This window comes from Mixophyes fleayi, chromosome 5 (assembly GCF_038048845.1).
Source record: "Mixophyes fleayi isolate aMixFle1 chromosome 5, aMixFle1.hap1, whole genome shotgun sequence".
Classification (NCBI taxonomy): domain Eukaryota; kingdom Metazoa; phylum Chordata; class Amphibia; order Anura; family Limnodynastidae; genus Mixophyes; species Mixophyes fleayi.
Genome location: NC_134406.1, coordinates 2,091,991 through 2,111,001, shown reverse-complemented (window position 1 = coordinate 2,111,001; position 19,011 = coordinate 2,091,991). Strand labels below are relative to the sequence as shown.

The following is a 19,011-nucleotide window of genomic DNA, read 5'->3' as shown; positions in this document are numbered from 1 at the left end:
TACCATTGCTAATATGATTATTAATATTACATCATTTTCACATACATATTTTATAATGTTACAATAAATCTAATGATATACTCTGACCCAACTCTTCCTCCCAGCACTGTATAATCTTCCTTCTCTCTCCATTAGGGAAACGTATTTGTGCTGGAGAGAACCTGGCTCGTATGGAACTTTTCCTGTTCTTCTGTGCTCTGCTCCAGAAATTCACCTTCACTCAGCCCCCCGGGATCGAGCGCCAGGACTGTAAAACCCTGAAACTAAATAAGGTTAAAAACCGTTTTTTCTCAGAGCTCTGCGCTGTGCCTCGATCACCCCCATCCTAGAGACCGTCCTCTGCAGCTTGACCAAGAGTGACCACTCTATGGACATTGTGCATGATAACGTCACTCCAGTGGCCAAGAAGCGGCTGGGTCTTTAGAACAGATGATTCATTGTAATGTACACCAATTACTGATTAGTCTTTAAAGGGGTAGTTCCAAGAGGGAGATTTGGAGAGTGCTGATGGACAACATCCAGAATGTCTGAGTAAAGTAACTGACATAAATGCTGCTCCATTCGCCCCTCAGGGGCTCTCAGAAATAAATTTGGGTATAGGGCCGGTAGTCCGTGCAGCACATTTGAGTAACTTCCTCCTGACCAGTATGATTCTGAACACCAAGGTCTACAGACGAGCCCGGAGCTCTCTCTGGGGGGGACAAGTTGTGGGTGTGTCTTTTAATATAAAACTCTTTAGTGCACTAAATATAGAGGAAATAGGAATTAGTAGAAAATAATATATTATACATTTATATGACATTAACACACTAATCAATAATAATCGGAGACAAACCTCATTCCGCTGCCTGTAAGGTGGATGATTGACGTAGAGCAGCTCCAGATTTATTATCGCCAAAATGTGTAAATCAGTTTTTTTTTAGATTATAGACGTTGTATTACTTTTTTGTATAATTTCATTGATAACTAGTATAAACTATGCTCATTTCCTAATAAATATTATTCCTAAACTTATTTGTTCTGCTTGTTTGGATGTTGTTACGTCTGGTGTCTCGTCTCTTTCTGCTTTGGGGTGGTGGTTTTCTCTCTCAGTGACGAGGAGTGAAGTGGTCGCCACCAGGACATGTTAGACTGTTACATGTAGGTAACAAGCCACATAGGGCTGATGAAAGAGAGAGCAAATACTGTGTGCCAGCGACAAAATCCTTTGCAATCTTCATACTTCAAAAAGAAAGGAGTTACAAGAAGATGTGAAAAAGCAGGAAATGTGGGTGAGGTGACCCTGATACAGTGTGACCTCAATATTCATCCCATTGTGTGGTGGTAAATATCTTGCAGTGCTCTTGGACTTAGCCAGTGTTGATCACACTTTGTCACAACAGATGAACCCATATGGGACTTAGTAAAACTTTGCATTGATAATGTTGTCTAACTATGTGTCTAATATTGATGATGACAATGACTTTTTGCTGCTGCTATTCTTTTTGCCACATCTGGGAACTTTCCTGTTTGCTATTTGCAGCCCAGAGTAATTTTTCAGTGCATAGTGAAGAATTATAGGCCATTCATCAAAAGGGTTAAAAAAAACGAACTTTTATCTCTTTTTGAAATAATTTTTTTGTAACTGTCAAGAAGTGCATTACTTTATTTGGAAATGTGCTTACCATTCATATTCATTGTAACATAATATAAACTGTGTGTTTTGTTCAATAGACAGATCTTGTTCCAAACTACCAGAGGAAACACATGTCAATTTGAAGTCTCTCCTATCAATTTCTGATCTTTTATAAACTTGACTCCTGATTGTTCAACACTTGACCGTGAAGTCCACTCTAAATTCCTCCACCATTTATTGGTGTTAGAAGTAGGATTCAGATAATTTGAGTGGAAAGGAACCACAGGGTGGGACTGCCCATGGATGAAGTTCCTGCACAGCACCCAAGGTATATTGTCTAAGGGTTTTTTATCAGGAACTGTCTCTGCTTCACGTCTGTTGCCAGAGCTTACTGTACCTGAAGGATAAGACTTTGGGTAATATGACACTAGATAGTATTCTTAATAATATTCTTGATTTGTCTAGACAGGAGTAGAAATTAATATTGGTGGGGAAGGTGGTGACAAGAGTTAGACTGCTTCATAGGTCCACAGTGTGTGAGCGAAAGAGACTAGAAGCAGCCCTCTTACAAGATGGTTGTCACTGAAAGCAAGGGCATACAGAGGATAATTTTAGGGGACACCCAGAATGAATAAAGTATTGGTCCCTGTGTGTCTTCTGCTTGGTCTGACATGAGTGCGCTGACTTTCCATAATCCAGAGGGGCCCTTGACATCGCTACTGGATTATTCACTGGGTCACAGACCCAGATGTTTGCGGTTCCAGCCCTACCTTGGAGGTGGGATGTGGGCCTAACCCCCTCTAGTGCACCGCTGAGGCCAGCACTTGGTAGGTCTTGAAACCTAACCCGCAGCTCGCACCATTGCCTGGCTCCTGATATTGGCTATCAGGACCTATCCTGCAGTCTGCCCTTTGATCGCAGTGCAAAGTGGAACACCATCTGTGGGTGCAGAGCTGCTACAGCAAGAAGAGATTGAGACCAGGGACACACATGGCCCGATGGCCATGTTGAACAGTTCGGACAGTGTTCCATCACATTTCTTTTATGCATTGTACACCGCCATTACCCGGCAATCATCTTTCCTCCTCTCTGGCACTTGCTCCTGCACCATCTGCCTTCTAGGACCCTGTCATCATGACTCCCTGCACCATCAGTGCACCATCTAGGTGTCTGCACCATACTGGCCTTAGCACGTGCTCACCATAGTGCACCCCACAATGCGTATTGTTCCATTTTCTCCTATTGTCTCTCATTACCACCTCCCATTAGAATGTAAGCTCTCCCGGTCAGGTTCCACTACACTACGGCTCATGTCTGTCCACTGTCCTTCTTCCTTGCTTGTCCCTGTCATCTCGAACACTAAATTGTTTCTGTATACCATGCATTTTGTTCTGTTAATTGCATCCATGCATTTATTATTATGCTTATCTGTATCCTTGTACTTTATGATTATTGTTCTTATGTATGTCGATCTGTATGATTATATCAGTCGTTATGGATTCTGTGGTGCCACATAAATAAACACTCATCATCATTCTTCCTCTTATTAGTACAGGATGCCCTAAATAAGTATTTCCTTTAAGAATGAAAGCCCTGTATGTGTGTGTAATCCTAGGTGTGAAAACCGTGAGTGAACTGAGTATGGATCATGGGGGCCAGTAAGAGTAAATAGTTACCGTGTCCATTAGATATGACACCAGCCTCATATATGTGCATGAAATACAGTAAAAAGACTAGTAGTTATTAAAGGAAATGTAATTTTTGCATCTGATACAATGAAATGCTACATGAAACTGTCATCCTGTTTCATGTAGCACACAGATACTTCACAGCTTATTTGTACACTGAAATTTAAAGTTGATATTTGTGTGCTACATGAAAAAACAGTCAGTATTTAACTTATGTGCAAAACAGAATGCTAATTTGCACCCCTTGCATTGTAACATGGTTTTGTCCAGGAGACTTAAATAAGAAGTTTCTTAAGTTAAGATCCTTAATGAATCAGGCCCTAGATTCTCTGAAACCTGTTTGCTTCTATGTCCTGGAGCTACAGCTTCAGTAGCTGTTAATCTTTCAGCCCCAATAGATTAAGGGTCTCCATAGATGCAGGTCCACAGTGTAAATATCTTCAAACGTCAACTGTCATGTCCCACGATATAAAGGGGTTTCATACGCTGTTAAGTTATTGTTATGTTAATATTGCAAAGCCCTGCATCTTGTTAAATTTGTCCCTCCTGGTTTCCTGTAGCTAGGTTCTGATGTAATTATTCCTTCTTCTTGTGTCTAGTTCATTGTGTGTTTGTTATTTTAGCCTTCAATTGTTTCCTGTTCGGGCCAATTATCATCTTTTCACCTATTTGTACATAATTACAAGAATAACAGGAAGAAATAAACTAAATTAGTTGGGGTGACACTGTCTGACAACATATCTTGGTGTAAGTACTGGTTCAATACAGACATACACAGAGGATCTGTCTGAGGAGCCTGAAACTTACAGCTGGTTATTGAGTCAGAATAGTGAAAAGATGTTTGATTAAAAAAAAAAGCCAGATACAGCAGTAAGCCGGTTGCGTTTTCTGCAGATACAGAGACAATAACAAGCTTGCTTCAGTGTAAGAAGAAATCATCAGTGTGTGCAGCTACAGCACAGATCATTACAGCATAGATTCTTCTAACAAACTACAAACTCACTCCAATATTATTTAGATCCATTCTACCTGTGTGCTATCATGGCTGAAGGAAACACCATGCAGTGAAAAGTCAGGAATATGTAAACATTCTGAAGAAACGAAATACTCAGAATTCTTTAGAAGAATTGTAAACCTTTTAATCATCTCAATTTGGATCGAGACGGTTTATTACGTGACGTTAAGTCTAAGGACAGCGGTAAAAATCGCGCAATTATTGGAAACCTCACACATTTCTGTGTTCACCAGGTGTTCAAAGCGATCATCTGAGTCACAATGTTCAAAATATTCCATGCTAAGTGAACAACTTTTAAAGGCACGTGCAGAAGCAGAGACTACCAAAATACAAGCCGACTTTGCACAAAAGAAAACAGAAATGGAAGCCAGAGCAGCACGCGAAAAGGCGGAAAAAGAAGCGCTAGAGAAACAATGTGAGCATGCCACAGCAATGTTACGGTTAAAGGTTTTAGAACAATCTGCCAGTGGAAGTGAAAGAAACAGCATTAGTTAAGTGAAGCGGATGCGGAGGATCCTCTTAAGGGCACAAGAGACTACGTCCTAAGCCAAAACAGTGAACCACTGTGTGTAACTGACAGGCTGCTTTCTATCAACAGTAGACTGTGTATGTCTGACAGGTTGCTTTCTATCTGCGAGTACTCTGCCCTAGACATGGTACTGGAGGGATGAGTACCTTACATCAGTTTTGCCTTACACATATTTGTACAAATAGATTTCTGTAGAATATTTACTAATTCCTTCACATAGTTATCAACTTATTGTTAAGATTCTTCTATTGTGAGGATTATTCTGTTATATATATACATATATATACAAGTTAACCCTTGCATGATACTCATGCATTCTAGTCAAATCAATCTACTTAAGGTGTTAAAAAGGTTCTTGTCATGCATTTGGGCACTAGCCCAGGCCTCAACCACCAACCACTCCCCACTGTCACCCCCGGCAACCACCAACCACTCCCAACTGTCACTTCTTCTTCAAGAAATATATATATATTTTTTTTAAATCTTTATAAACACTTTTAACAATTAACAAATTAAATTAACAAATTAAAAACATCTTAGTATACCAAATTTCAGCCCTTTCTGAATTTTTTTTTCCACACACACTAAGAATTTAGTAGGTCAGTGTATAACTCCGCCCAGCAGGTGGCGCTGCAGCTTGGTTTTATTTTTTCCACACACAGACAGACAGACTAACACACGCCACTAGACATTTATATATATATATATATATATATATATATTGACACAGGATTGTGTTGGGTAGTATGATTAGCCAAGCAACCGGAGGTAAAGGTACTTTACCGCCGATGAATGCCCCTAAATCACGAACTACGTGTTTCCTTTCTTGTGAACATGGGCTAGTTCAGCCCGCCAATAGAGGTAGTCTCCTTGCAATTCGAGGACAGTTGCAAACAGGTAGAGATGCTTACTCTAGAAGATGTCCGAATCCCAAGATCTTAAAAAAAATAAAAAAATAAATAAATAAAATAAAATAAAAAAATAAAATACTATTCCGCATGATGGGACCTTCCTCTCCTCGTGACTGCGAAGGTTGGGGGTCACCTACAATTATTCAACTAACAGTGGGCGGCATACTCCTAAGATATTTGGAACTTGGGGATCATGTCTAGAGTGGCAGAAACACCGGGGGCTTTATTGAAACGTGTTCTTGGTGCCCAAACAGGACGGTTCATTTCGATCATTTCTAAACCTCAAGGGGCTAAACCAACATCTACGAGTAGACAAGTTTCGGATTGGATCAGTCCTTTGTTTTTACAGTAGGAAGCTCCCATTATCAATTCAGGACTTTCCCCTTTGGCTTTCCACAGTCCAGAGAGTTTTCACAAAGATTATGGCGGTAATCGCAGAACGTTTACGTGCCTTGGGAGAGAACATTATTCCGCATTTGGACTATTTTCTCCTCAAAGACTTATCGGGTCCTTTTCTCTATTAGCATCTGACCCTGTCTATTCGTATTCTGGAGCAACACGGTTGGATAATCAATTATTCCACATCCCAGTTCATGCCCTCACAGAGAATGAGGTTTCTAGGATTTATAATGGACACCACTTTTCAGAAGATTTTTTTCCAGCACCTTCTCTACAGATCCCTACAACTCTCTGTACGGTTAATCCTGAGTCACCTTGGTCCTTCCATGCGCCTGGGCATGGGGATTCTAAGGTTGATGGTATCTATGTTCGAAACCCTCCCATACGGTTGTTTCCACTCTCGCACGTTCCAGTGGAATCTACTAAGAGGTTGGTCGTGTCCCCCTTTTTCATCTGGTGACCCAACGAATCAGACTCTCCAGGGAGACTTGTCAACCTCTGAAATGGTGGCTAGTTCAAGAGCTTCTGATGATGGGTCGATCTTTGGTCCTGTGGTTTTGGATTCTGGTGACCACAGATGACAGTCTGAAGAGCTGGGGAGCTTTTCTTCTCCAGCTTCGTCGCCAGGGTCTTTAGAAAGACAGGGAGGCGCTTTGGTCCATAGATGTTCTCAAGCTAATAGCCATGCTGTTAGCCCTCCAGGGAGCTCAGTCTCTCCTTCAAGGGAAACCAGTACACCTCCAATCCTTTAATGTAGCGGAATAGGTCTTCTTGTGGGTGGAGAAATTTGATCCAGCAATTTCGGCAGTGTTTATTCCTGGAGTGAACACCTAGAAGCAGATTATCTCAGCAGGCATGCAATCCTTCCGGGAAAATGGGAACTGCATCCTCAGGTGTTTCAGGAGTTAGTTTGGAAATGGGCCTGACAGATCTGGATCTGATGGCATCCATACACAATCACTAGGTTCCAAAATTCTGCGCAAGAACCAGAGTTTCTCTGGCTGTGGAGGTAATGTCCATGAGGTTGGACTCCTGTTTAGGATATCACTTTCCACCAAATTCCGATGATTCCTCGGGTCCTAAGACCGGTACTGTTGGAAAGTTTTCCGATAATTCTGGTGGCACCGATTTGTCTCGGTTGGCTCTGATTCGCCAACATCTTGCTTCTAGTGGAAGGGTCAGGCTGGGCTTTTCCTCTCAGGCCCAATCTTTTCAGTCAAGAACCATTTACACCATCCACACTTGCCTCGGCTGGCTTTAATGGTGTGGCTGTTGAAGCCAACCTCTGACTGTAAAGAAGGTTCTCTTCCAGGGTAGTAGAGACCCTCATATAGACTCAGAAGCCGGTATCAGCTAAGATCTATCACAAGGTGTGGAGGATCTATGTACTGTAGGGAAGAAGTGTCATAACCCTGCCTTTTTCAGATTAGCCGTTTTCTGGTCTTTCTTCAGGATGGCTTAGAGATGGGACTAAGACTGAGTTCTTTGAAAATTCAGGTCTCTGCGCCTTCTATTTTTTTTCAGCGGCAGTTGGTTTTCCTCCCTGACATTTCTACTTTCCTTTAAGGGGCTATTCATGTTCAGCCTCCCAACGTTCCTCCGTTGGCCCCGTGGGATTTGAACTTCGTTATTGAGGTTCTTCAGCGGCCTCCATTCGAACCCCTGGAGTCGGCGAATCGGCGTTTCTTGACGTGGAAGGGAATGTTTTTGCTGGCCATTGCATCTACTCAATGTGTATCGGAGCTTGTAGCCTTGTTTCGCATGGGTCTTTATCTGGTGTACCATGAGAATAGGATGGTTCATAGGACTGTACCTACTGTCTTGCCTAGGGTGGCTCCTGGTTTCTATTTAAATCATGAGATAGTGCTTCCGGCCTTGAGAGAAAGGATTGCTCCTTCTGGGCCTTCTTCCTTTGTTAGTCTGGACGTGGTCCGGGCTTTACGAGTTTATGTGGACAGGACTTCTGCTGGTTGATGGGCTGACTCTCTTTTTTTGTTCTTTACGAATTTCATAGGAGAGGTTGGCCGTCCACAAAGCAGACCATTGCCCGTCGAATCAGATCTATGATTAAGCTTGCTTATGTGTGTAGAAATTTACCTGTGCCTCAGGTTCTTACGGTGCACTCTACCTGTGCGGTGGGGGCTTCCTGGGCTACTCGCCATAGAGCATCTGCAGAGCAGCTGGGTAGGGTGGCGTCCTGGTTCTCAGTTCATACGTTTATGAGGTTTTGCCAGTTCAACATTTTTGCGTCTGCGGACGCCAGTTTCGTCCGCAGTGTTTTGCGGGCTAGAAGACCAGAGAAATCCCTCCCTTAGGGGATACTTTAGAAGGTCCCCATGGTAGCAGTGTCCCCCAGAGTGGATGAAGGAGAAAAGAAGATTTTTGTACTTCCGATAATCCTCTTTCTCAGATTCCATCTGGGAGTTATGTCCTGGAGGACATAACATGATAATAACGCACAAAACATTTCTATTATTCTTTTAATCCTACATGGAGAACATATAACAATAATACTATATACTGACAACAGAGAGAGGTATCTCTAGATTTTTCTCTCTTATTATCGTGTCCAGTTACCAAACATCTGTCAACTGTTTCAGGTGCTTTGTGATGACTACAGTCTACTGTTATACACATCTATTCCAAGTATCCGCTAGTTGCCTTTTCCTCAGTCATTCATTGTAAAGTTGCCTGATGAAGGGGCCTCTGTGCCCTGAAAGCAGCAAATATAAATATCTTTTGGGGTTAGCCAATAAAGGTATCACTCCTATAATACGTTTGTCTTTTTTGACACAGAAGTATTTAACATCACTAGCTTTAGCTTATAATCCAATAAGTGCTGCTACAGTAATATAGCAAAATATAGTATAGTAAAATATTGTGCAAATAAATAACCAAATATGTGAGAAAAACAACATTTATTTACAAAATTAAAATAATTATATTGAAAGTGTAAAAGCGAAAGACATTAGGAGCACACGCAAAATCTTCATTCCACCCCCTGGGACTCGGAGGGACGTCAAGTGCCAGTAAGGACTAAAGTGATAACACTTGGCGTTAAAAGTGGCTTTGTCTAATTGCCGAACATATCAATACCCCATGGGCCTGTACCCAGTAAGAGATGTGCTACTGTGTACCATGGACTGGCCATATACACCTTGGGGTGTCATGTAACCGGGGTGCCTGGAATATACCGGGACATCAAACACCGATTTGTTAGGAGGGAAATCAATGGACGTAGCTTTAATTTCATCCAGTCGCTGTGGGAGGGGCATTTCTAGATGTAGACTGGAGGAGAAAGCTTCTCTCACCTCTGGGTAGGGGGCGCTAGTGTAAGGAGGGGGCATGTAGTTTTAGTGAGAAAATGATGGGAAGTTGGGGTGAGAGGGTGGATACTAGGAGGGGCCACCACATTGGGGGAACACATTTGGAATAAAATAACCCAAGGGAATTACAGTTTAAAAACTCATTAATCCACCAGATCTTAGAATATTTATCCATATATTATTTTGTTTGTGTGGTGTATTAGCATGCCATACAGGTGCCAGAGCTATGAAAGCCTGTAGGTTATTAGAGATATTTTTTCACATTTGAAAAATAACTGCACACTCGTCGGTCCTTCAAGTTTTTTGATCTCCTCCAGGTAATTGAAATGTGAATAGGAGACAGGAGAGATGGCTGAAAAGTACAAAAGTGGATTTGAACAGACTCCCTTGAAAAAGATTGGGGTGTCAGAGCCTGCTCTGAGTATCTTCTTGCACTAAAGAAAGTGAAGTATATACAAAACAAAACGTATTGGAATAAAACTATGTTTAACAATTATCTGAGGCAAAAGATGATACCGAGGGGTCTTAGACCTACGCTGTACCCAGCGTTTCACTTGGCAACAGAAGAGTTGAGAAAAGGGAGGAACTTACACTGAACAAATGATGATCATCAACATCATCATCATTTATTTATATAGCGCCACTAATTCCGCAATTGGAGCTTACAGTCTAAATTCCCTAATATAGACACACACTCACATAGACATATACATACAGGCAGAGAGGGAGAGACTAGGGTCAATTATTTTTTTTGATAGCAGCCAATTAACCTACCAGTATGTTTTTGGAGTGTGGGAGGAAACCGGAGCACCCGGAGGAAACCCACGCAAACACAGGGAGAACATACAAACTCCACACAGATAAGGCCATGGTCGGGAATCAAACTCATGACCCCAGCGCAGCCCCCTGCTGGTGCTCTGTAATCACTACAGTTCCAGCTTTCTTATCTAATGAATTAATGAAAAGATAATCTTTTACTGGATCGATATACCCAGGATATAGCTCAACTTGGAGACAAGTTAAAGGAATTTAAATAAATAGAACAATTCCAAAAATCATTCAACAAATGTAAGAGTGACTTGGATTTATATAAAAAAATCAATAATAGAAAAGAAAAGAATTTTTTTTACACAAGATAGAAATTATTATACCCAGAATAAAATAATCATGTGGGACACACCATAATTCGGAAATTAAACTACTCACTCAGAAATAGAGACCTCGCTATGTGTCTGCTCCTGATTATAAATAATTCACTAAATCTTAACTCAGAATATTAATTTATAATGGTATGCACTTCTAGCGATATAAGTTAGCACGGTCACTTAAATTGAGTGAATAGATGACCTTGTCTATCATCATCATCATTTATTTATATATCACCAGCAAATTCCGTAGCGCTTTACAATTGGGAATGAGTGAAACAACTCAATGAATGATATAGGTCATTAGAGGGCATTTTCTTATGGCACTATATTGTGGATTATAATCCTCCAGAACTAATATGTAAATAATTACTCGGGTATCTATGAGTAATGAAGTGAGAAGGGAACAGTCAATATCCCTTTAATATATGGAGAGAATATAGAGGACCTATCAAACATAACCAGAGGCTAAATCTATCCTTGTATTTAGTACCAGCTACAAATAACATCTATCTATATGAAAGAAATTAAATTATAATCTAATTAAATGCTGGAAGTGCAGTTCATTATGTGAAGTGAATATAATTTGACACTTATAATATTTACTGAATAAATAACAGGAGATCATATATTGAAATATATACTGTTTATTCTTACGTCATTTAAACACAGAAGTGAGGCTCAGCAGTTTACAGCTGTTATTTTAAATATCACTTTCTTACACATCACTTTATTTCACTTGTATTATTTTAGAATATTTCGCTACCTATGATGGTTCAGTAACAGATCAAAATAATCTTTTAATAATCAGTGATTAGTAATAAAAGTTGTAATTTTACTATAAAACAAATCACAGAAACCCTGATAAACACATTTTTCTTCTTCCTCTATTTGTCTTCATAAAACCTGTGGGTGAAAGTCCCGTCAGTACAAACCCAGCAATAGTGAGTGACAGAGGGCGGTTGGATCTCTAATGAAGTTCTCTGTGTGTAATGCATCAGACTTCACATCATGTGCCCGGGGGCATCTGGCAGAAACATGGACTGATTGGGGGCATTAGATAGCTGACATGACCTATTATATCATCCATTGGACTCTGCCATAGGGAGATTACACCATATTACTATCATGGGACAGGATACATATAGGGATATAACATAATACACAGACCCTACTGTCCCCAGATCATCAGAAACATTTTTGGAAACCACAAAAGCTTACAATCCTTTTTACTAGCGGGGGTGTAGGGATCTAATTCCTCTTTATACTGAAATGCGATGTACAGAGGAGCTCTCAGGACCGTATGAGGGACGTTCCCTGTGTGTAATGTGGCAGAAACATGGACGGATTGGGGGTATTAGCTGACATGACCCCTTACCCCACATAATGTACCCAGGGGCATCTGTCCTAAGAACATCAGAAATAAATAAATGATGAATAATTCAGTCTCCACAACGGCTCTGAGGTCTCTCTCTGCTGTTTACAGTTCTCTGAAACATCTTTCATTAAAATATAAATGGAAAGTTCCTGGGCTGCGGGTGTTGTCCAGAGAAAGACCAGAGTCATCAATTCAGGGGAAACGTTATATGCTAAACTATTATCATAAGAAAGGTGAAACTGTAGTGATTACAGAGCACCAGCAGGGGGCAGCAGGAGCCAGGGGGGAATAAACCAAAACAAACATTGGTTCAGTTACAGACTCTCAGGTCCAGCATTATTCTGCAATCACTGAATAGAGAAATGTCCACATTTATATTTTAAAGTTTGTTTGTATTTAACAAAGTTTCTCTCATATATAATAACTTCATTATAACATCATAATGTCTGTTCCAAAATGAAAGTACAAGTGACTCCTATATAACACACAGAACTACATCCATGATTGTAGTATTATTATTCTTATTATTATTCTTATTATTATTATTATTATTATTATTATTATTATTATTATGGACACAACAATAAATAGCTCCATATAATAAGATAATAATCTGAGCTTTCACATCTTCCTCTCCTCACTACAATACACCTTGAGCAGATGTTATTTATGTTTTCTATGTTTTTACAACAATGTTGCTGAATTCTGCAAAACAGTTTAACCTTTGTAGAGAAGTTGATACATTTATATGTTGTTTTTCAATCATATGGGAGACCAGTTATAAACACAGATCATCTAATTAAACAACAAATATTAAATGGACATTTCTTTTAACCCTAGTTTTTTTGACATTACATTACTTTCTAGCCTATCTACTTCTGACCTTGTATCACATGTTTAAGGAAAGACAGTAGTTGTTTTTCTCACATTTATCTGCTCTCTCTATTCACTACAATGGAACATTGATGTAGAAAAATAACCAAATCTGCTGGAAAACAATATTTATTTACAAAATGAAAAGCATAAACAGAAAAAAAAAAGAACAAGTAAATACAAAAATTTCATTCCACCCCCCTGGGACTCGAAGGGACGTCAAGTGCCAGTAAGGACTAAAGTGATAACACTTGATGTTAAAAGTGGCTTTGTCTAATTGCCGAACATATCAATACCCCATGGGCCTGTACCCAGTAAGAGATGTGCTACTGTGTACCATGGACTGACCATATACACCTTGGGGTATCATGTAACCGGGGTGCCTGGAATATACCGGGACATCAAACACTGATATGTTAGGAGGGAAATCAATGGATGTAGCTTTAATTTCAGCCGGTCGCTGTGTAAGGGGCATTTGTGGATGTAGACTGGAGGAGAAAGCTTCCCTCACCTCTGGGTAGGGGGCGCTAGTGTAAGGAGGGGGCATGTAGTTATAGTGAGAAAATGATGGGAAGTTGGGGTACAGCATGAGAGGGTGGATACTAGGAGGGGCCACCACATTTGGGGGAACACATTTGGAATAAGATGTAGGAAGATTAAAGAGAATCCCTGGGAAAGAAGCTGCTGGGTCCACAGGTGGAGGCTGAGCTGGTGCTGGAGACTGAGCTGGTGCTGGAGACTGAGCTGGTGCCGGAGGCTGGAGTGACGCTGGAGGCTGGAGAGATGCTGTAGGCTGTGCTGATGCTGGAGGCTGGAGTGACGCTGGAGTCTGAGCTGGTGCTGGAGGCTGGAGAGATGCTGGAGGCTGGAGTGATGCTGGAGGCTGGAGAGGAGCTGGAGGCTGGAGTGATGCTGGAGGCAGGAGAGATGCTGGAGGTTGGAGAGATGCTGGAGGCTGGAGTGATCCTGGAGGCTGGAGTGATGCTGGAGGCTGGAGTAATGCTGGAGGCTGGAGTGAGGCTTGAAGCTGGAGAGTTGCTGGAGGCTGGAGAGATGCTGGAGGCTGGAGTAATGCTGGAGGCTGGAGAGGAGCTGGAGGCTGGAGTGATGCTGGAGGCTGGAGAGATGCTGGAGGCTGGGGTGATCCTGGAGGCTGGAGTGATGGAGGCTGGAGTGATCCTGGAGGCTGGAGTAATACTGGAGGTTGGAGTAATGCTGGAGGCTGGAGTGATCCTGGAGGCTGGAGTGATGCTGGAGGCTGGAGTGATGCTGGAGGCTGGAGTGATGCTGGAGGTTGAGGCTCTGGATAAGCTCTGATGGGAGTGTCTTCTGTTTGTAGATGAATGTGATAGGAATTTAGGGACGGGAACGGCAACCCGTGGATAATGTAAGGGGACAGGTCATGTGGATAGCTGTATTGCCGGGTAACAGACGTGTTCTGAAGCCTCATGGCCTCTGCAGGAATCTGAGTAATGTCCACAGTCCAGTAGTTCCCTTTAGCCTGAGGTTTCAGTGGATCTTTCAGAACCTGTGAGAGAAACAAAATTTCTAATTTTAAAAAGGGAATAAACTGGAGATATTTGTCCTCAAGACTATCTTATGATTACAAAACATGTTATAACCTCCCATAAATATTAAAAATAGGAAAAATACAGTCATATCATCATCATCATCATCATCATCATCATCATCATCATCATGTCACACAATAAGAGAGACTGGAATCAATGAGATAGATATGAGATCAGATTTCCTATCAATGTTATTACTTTGATATAGGGCCGTAACTAGGGTTGTGCGACAGGGTCGACCGCCCAGGGCGCAACGCTGGAGGGGGGCGCAATTTAGCAATATTTTAGATTAATTTGGTTAAAATTGAGGGCTAGGGGGGCGGCATTTTTCTTTATTGCCCCGGGCGCTAGAATTCTAAGTTGCGGCTCTGCTTTGATCTCATAGATGATAAGAACGTATTGGAGATAATCCATGCTGGATGAATGACTATGTGGATTGAAAATAAGGATATCATGAAAAATTATACTAACCCAAATGTCATCTCCTTGGCTGGTATAGATTGGGGGTAACAGAGGGATGAGGGGCATGATGTTTGAATACAAAAGACGACATCTCCTTATTATGATTTCCTGATATCCCAGTATAGTATCCCCCTCCTCATCACTGTGTTTTACATTTTAGTATAGATATGTATTTAACGAGGAGAGCATTTCTCATTTTAGGATTCTCCATGTTACTATAATATATAGAGACTACACATCATCATTCTCTGTAATAACTGTGACTCCTATACATTATAAATATATACTAGAACACTAAAAAGTATTTGGCTCCTGAGCATAAGATAAATCATACAATAAAATGTGTATTTCTCTTTAAGGAAATAAACATCATAATTCAGTTATATTTCAGTATATAGAGCAGAATAAATAATTACATATTATTACATTACAATCCCTAAATATTCCACCACGTCCTCACCTTATTAAAGCATCCATTGGAAGATAGGTTGTGTCTGACAGAGTCCTTCCATCCTTGATAATTTCCTCTAAAGAAGGGGAACACGGTGCTGATATAGTCCAGGATCTGAGGGAACAGCAAAGGAACATTCAGACGTTTGTCACACCCTATAATGGGAGATTGTTACCCACAGAATCCCAGCTACCCCAAACCCCCATTCTGTCCACCAAATCCTGAGCTGTCTGAGCTCTAGAGGGTCTGCTAAGAATTGTCTCCAAATTACTATGGATATGAAGGGTTATTACAGGTATCTTCTTTCTCAGAATTTGCTGGTTTCCAAATTTGATGTGTTAAATATCCCAAAATACATTCCACTTAGGTGCAGTGTCCTGATTACATGATGTGATGGGGGCATACAGTATTGGGGGTCTCAGTGACATTATAGTGATAGTTCAACTAACTCCTGAGATTCTGTATCTGATCCCCTCTCCCCCAAATCTTATCCACCTGATACCACATTTCATAAGGACCCTCTAGCTCCCAATGTTCTTGGTCTAGTCTATGTTATCAGAAAACCCCCACAGACACCCATCATATCACCCCACAATCAGCTGCTCTTACCTGGGAGAGTTTGAGCCTCCTTTCGGGGGAACCCCTGATGACCATGGCGATCATGGCCAGGTAGGAGTAGGGGGGCTTGGCATAGCGCTGGTAATTCTTCTTTTTCGCGGACCCCTTGTCCTTTTTCTTGAGCTCCTCTGTGGGGTCCGGTTCCCGTAGGACCTTATTCCCCTCTCCGGGGCAGTTATCCTCCAGAGGAAAGCGTTCCATGCTTGGAAGGTCAAGGCCTGGCATATAGCTGGGATCCCAGGGATGGAAAGTGAACGCCATGTCTTACCAATGTCCTCTGACCTCAGGTGGATCACTGTCTGCTGTGATACTGGGACCAGGGGGTGTGTAAATAGCACAGGTCACCCCACCTAAAGCTTTCTTATGTAAATGCCCCATCAACAGAGGTAGTGCTGGGAACCCCTGACTATAGAAAGACTTTCCCTCCATGTAAACAACTATACACAGCTAAAGACATCAAGTATCAGTACTTGGGCGTGATCCACCTGTGAAATAGGTATTGTTATGTATATACTATGTATATAGTGTGTGTATATACTGTGTGTATACTGTGTGTATGCTGTGTGTATACTGTGTGTATACCACTCACTTGTTGTCTACAAGTCACTGTTATACTCATCCTTCTCATTGAGATATATATATATATATATATATATATATATATATATATATACACTCTATCAGTGGAACACTGTCTCAGTGTGTGTATGTATACAGATGAGGACTGGTACTAATGAGATATATGTTTATGCTCTTTATGATTTGTATATATGAAAACATTTTAGTCACCTATTGAACCTGTAGTTCCCAACTATTTGGGGACCATAAATGTCAGTGTGGAATTGTTCTGCAACCTTAAAAATAGAAAAGATTATATTATATACTGATCATCAGGGGATCCCAAAATACAGATTACAGGATTCAACTTTATTGTAATGTATTTCTTAATGAGTGTAAAGTGAACAAATAAATATGAAAGTGTCAGTACATCCAGGTAAGGGTGAGGATATTATTGGGCTCTGGCACATTAGCGGATGCTCGGACATTAGTAAGCACTGGGACATTAGTGGGTGCTGGGACATTAGTGGGCTCTGGGACATTAGAGAGCGATGGGACATTAGTGGGTTCTGGGACATTAGTGGGCGCTGGGACATTAGTGGGTGCTGGGACATTACTGAGCGTTGGGACATTAGTGGACGATGGGATATTAGTGGGCACTGGCACATTAGAGGGAGCTGGGACATTAGTTGATGCTGGGACATTAGTGGGCTCTGGGAAATTAGTGGACCCTGGGACATTAGTGGACGTTGGGACATTAGTGGGCTGTGGGACATTAGTGGAAGATGGGATATTAGTGGACACTGGGATATTAGTGGAAGCTGGGACATTAGTGGGCTCTGGGACATTAGTGGGCTCTGGGACATTAGTGGATGCTGGGACACTAGTGGGCGCTGGGACATTAGTGGGTGCTGGGACATTACTGAGCATTGGGCCATTAGTGGACGTTGGGACACTAATGGGTGCTGGGACATTAGTGGGTGCTTGGACATTAGTGGATGCTTGAACATTATTGGGCACTGGGATATTAGTGGATGTTGGGACACTAGTGGGCGCTGGGACATTAGTGGACACTGGGACACTAGTAGACGCTAGGACATAAGTGGGCTCAGGCACGTTAGCAGGCTCTTGGACATTTGTGAGCGCTTGGACATTAGTGGACATTTGGACACTAGTGGATGCTGGGACATTAGTGGAAGTTGGGACATTATTGGGCACTGGGACATTAGTGGATGTTGTGACACTAGTGGGCGCTGGGACATTAGTGGACAATGGGATATTAGTGGGTGCTGGGACATTAGTGGGCTCTGGCACATTAGTGGGCTCTCAGACATTAGTGAGCGCTGGGACATTAGTGGACGCTTGGACACTAGTGGATGCTGGGACATTAGTGTACATTGGGATATTTTTGGGCACTGGGACATTAGTGGTCTCTGGGACACTAGTGGACACTGGGACATTAGTGGACGTTGGGACACTAGTGGGAACTAGGACATTAGTGGGTGTTGGGACATTAGTGGATGCTTGAACATTATTGGGCACTGGGACATAAGTGGACATTGGGACACTAGTGGGCGCTGGGACATTAGTGGACACTGGGACACTAGTGGGCACTCAGGCACTAGTGGATGCTGGAACATTAGTGGGCTCTGGGATATTAGTGGGTACTGGAACATTAGTGGGCGCTGGGATATTAGAGGATGCTAGATAAAGTCTGAGCTTTCCTAAATCAAAGATCTTACTGTCATTAAATTCATCATTTAACCTGTTCAATTACACCAACTATGAGCAATAATGTGCTAGAGATGAGCGGGCGCGGATTCCGCTAATCCGAGCCCACCCGAACAGTGCGGATCCGAACGGGATCCGAGCACTGTTCGGATATTTGCGGCGGGCAAAAAATTGAAAACAAGGCTCTGTCGTCCAAGTCTCGAGTCGAATCTCGCGACTCCGCCAGAACAATTCCATCTTGTACCTCTTTTTTTGGCATTATGTGCTCAAGCTACCTCGGTGCAACATTTTGGCCTAAAAACAATATTGTGAGGTGTTCAGAATAGACTGGAAATTAGTGGAAATGATTGTTATTGAATGTTATTGAGGTTAATAATAGCGTAGGAGTGGAAAAAAAAAACACAAAACTGGTTTTTAGCACTTTTTATGTTTATTTCAAAATATATCCGAATCCAAAACCTTAAATCCGAACCAAAACCTTTCGTCAGGTGTTTTGCGAAACAAATCCGAACCCAAAACCTCAAGCAAATCCGAATCCAAAACACAAAACACGAGACACCAAAAGTGGCCGATGCACATCCCTATAATGTGCCAATATTACCACCATTCCTGTGATTACCATCAGTGCCCTCTAATACCAGTGATTGTAAAGCTCCAGATATTGTATCACATCATAGCCCCCGGCTACAGCTTGTTTACAGTCATTTACACATGAGAGACCCCTGTACTAACTCATCAGGA

General features: G+C 41.8%; 2 protein-coding genes across 2 annotated transcripts in view; one reads left to right on the top strand and one right to left on the bottom strand.

Moving 5' to 3' along the window:
• The window catches only part of LOC142158009 (cytochrome P450 2C20-like), a 36,872-nt gene extending 35,862 nt beyond the window's left edge, over nucleotides 1–1,010 (top strand). The window contains exon 10 of the mRNA XM_075211572.1: nucleotides 136–1,010. Coding sequence (XP_075067673.1) covers nucleotides 136–329 — 194 coding nt within the window. The 3' untranslated portion in view covers nucleotides 330–1,010. The remainder of the gene's footprint in view (nucleotides 1–135) is intronic.
• A 12,158-nt stretch (nucleotides 1,011–13,168) lies between these two features.
• LOC142157599 (forkhead activin signal transducer 3-like) lies at nucleotides 13,169–16,242 on the bottom strand. Its single transcript, XM_075211202.1, has 4 exons — nucleotides 15,973–16,242; nucleotides 15,373–15,477; nucleotides 14,150–14,407; nucleotides 13,169–13,582 (listed from the first exon to the last, which is right to left on the bottom strand). The coding sequence occupies exons 1-4, from the start codon at nucleotides 16,240–16,242 to the stop codon at nucleotides 13,169–13,171; spliced, it is 1,047 nt and encodes a 348-aa protein (XP_075067303.1).
• Nucleotides 16,243–19,011: the final 2,769 nt, after the last annotated feature.

Excerpts from the sequence above, each read along its gene's own strand:
- LOC142157599 (XM_075211202.1), bottom strand. The coding sequence starts at position 16,242 with ATGGCGTTCACTTTCCATCCCTGGGATCCCAGCTATATGCCAGGCCTT. Across the intron at positions 14,408-15,372 it reads CCAATGGATGCTTTAATAAG|GTTCTGAAAGATCCACTGAA; the intron begins GTGAGGACGTGG and ends TTTCTCTCACAG. Across the intron at positions 13,583-14,149 it reads CAGCATCACTCCAGCCTCCA|CCTCCACCTGTGGACCCAGC; the intron begins GCATCACTCCAG and ends GCACCAGCTCAG.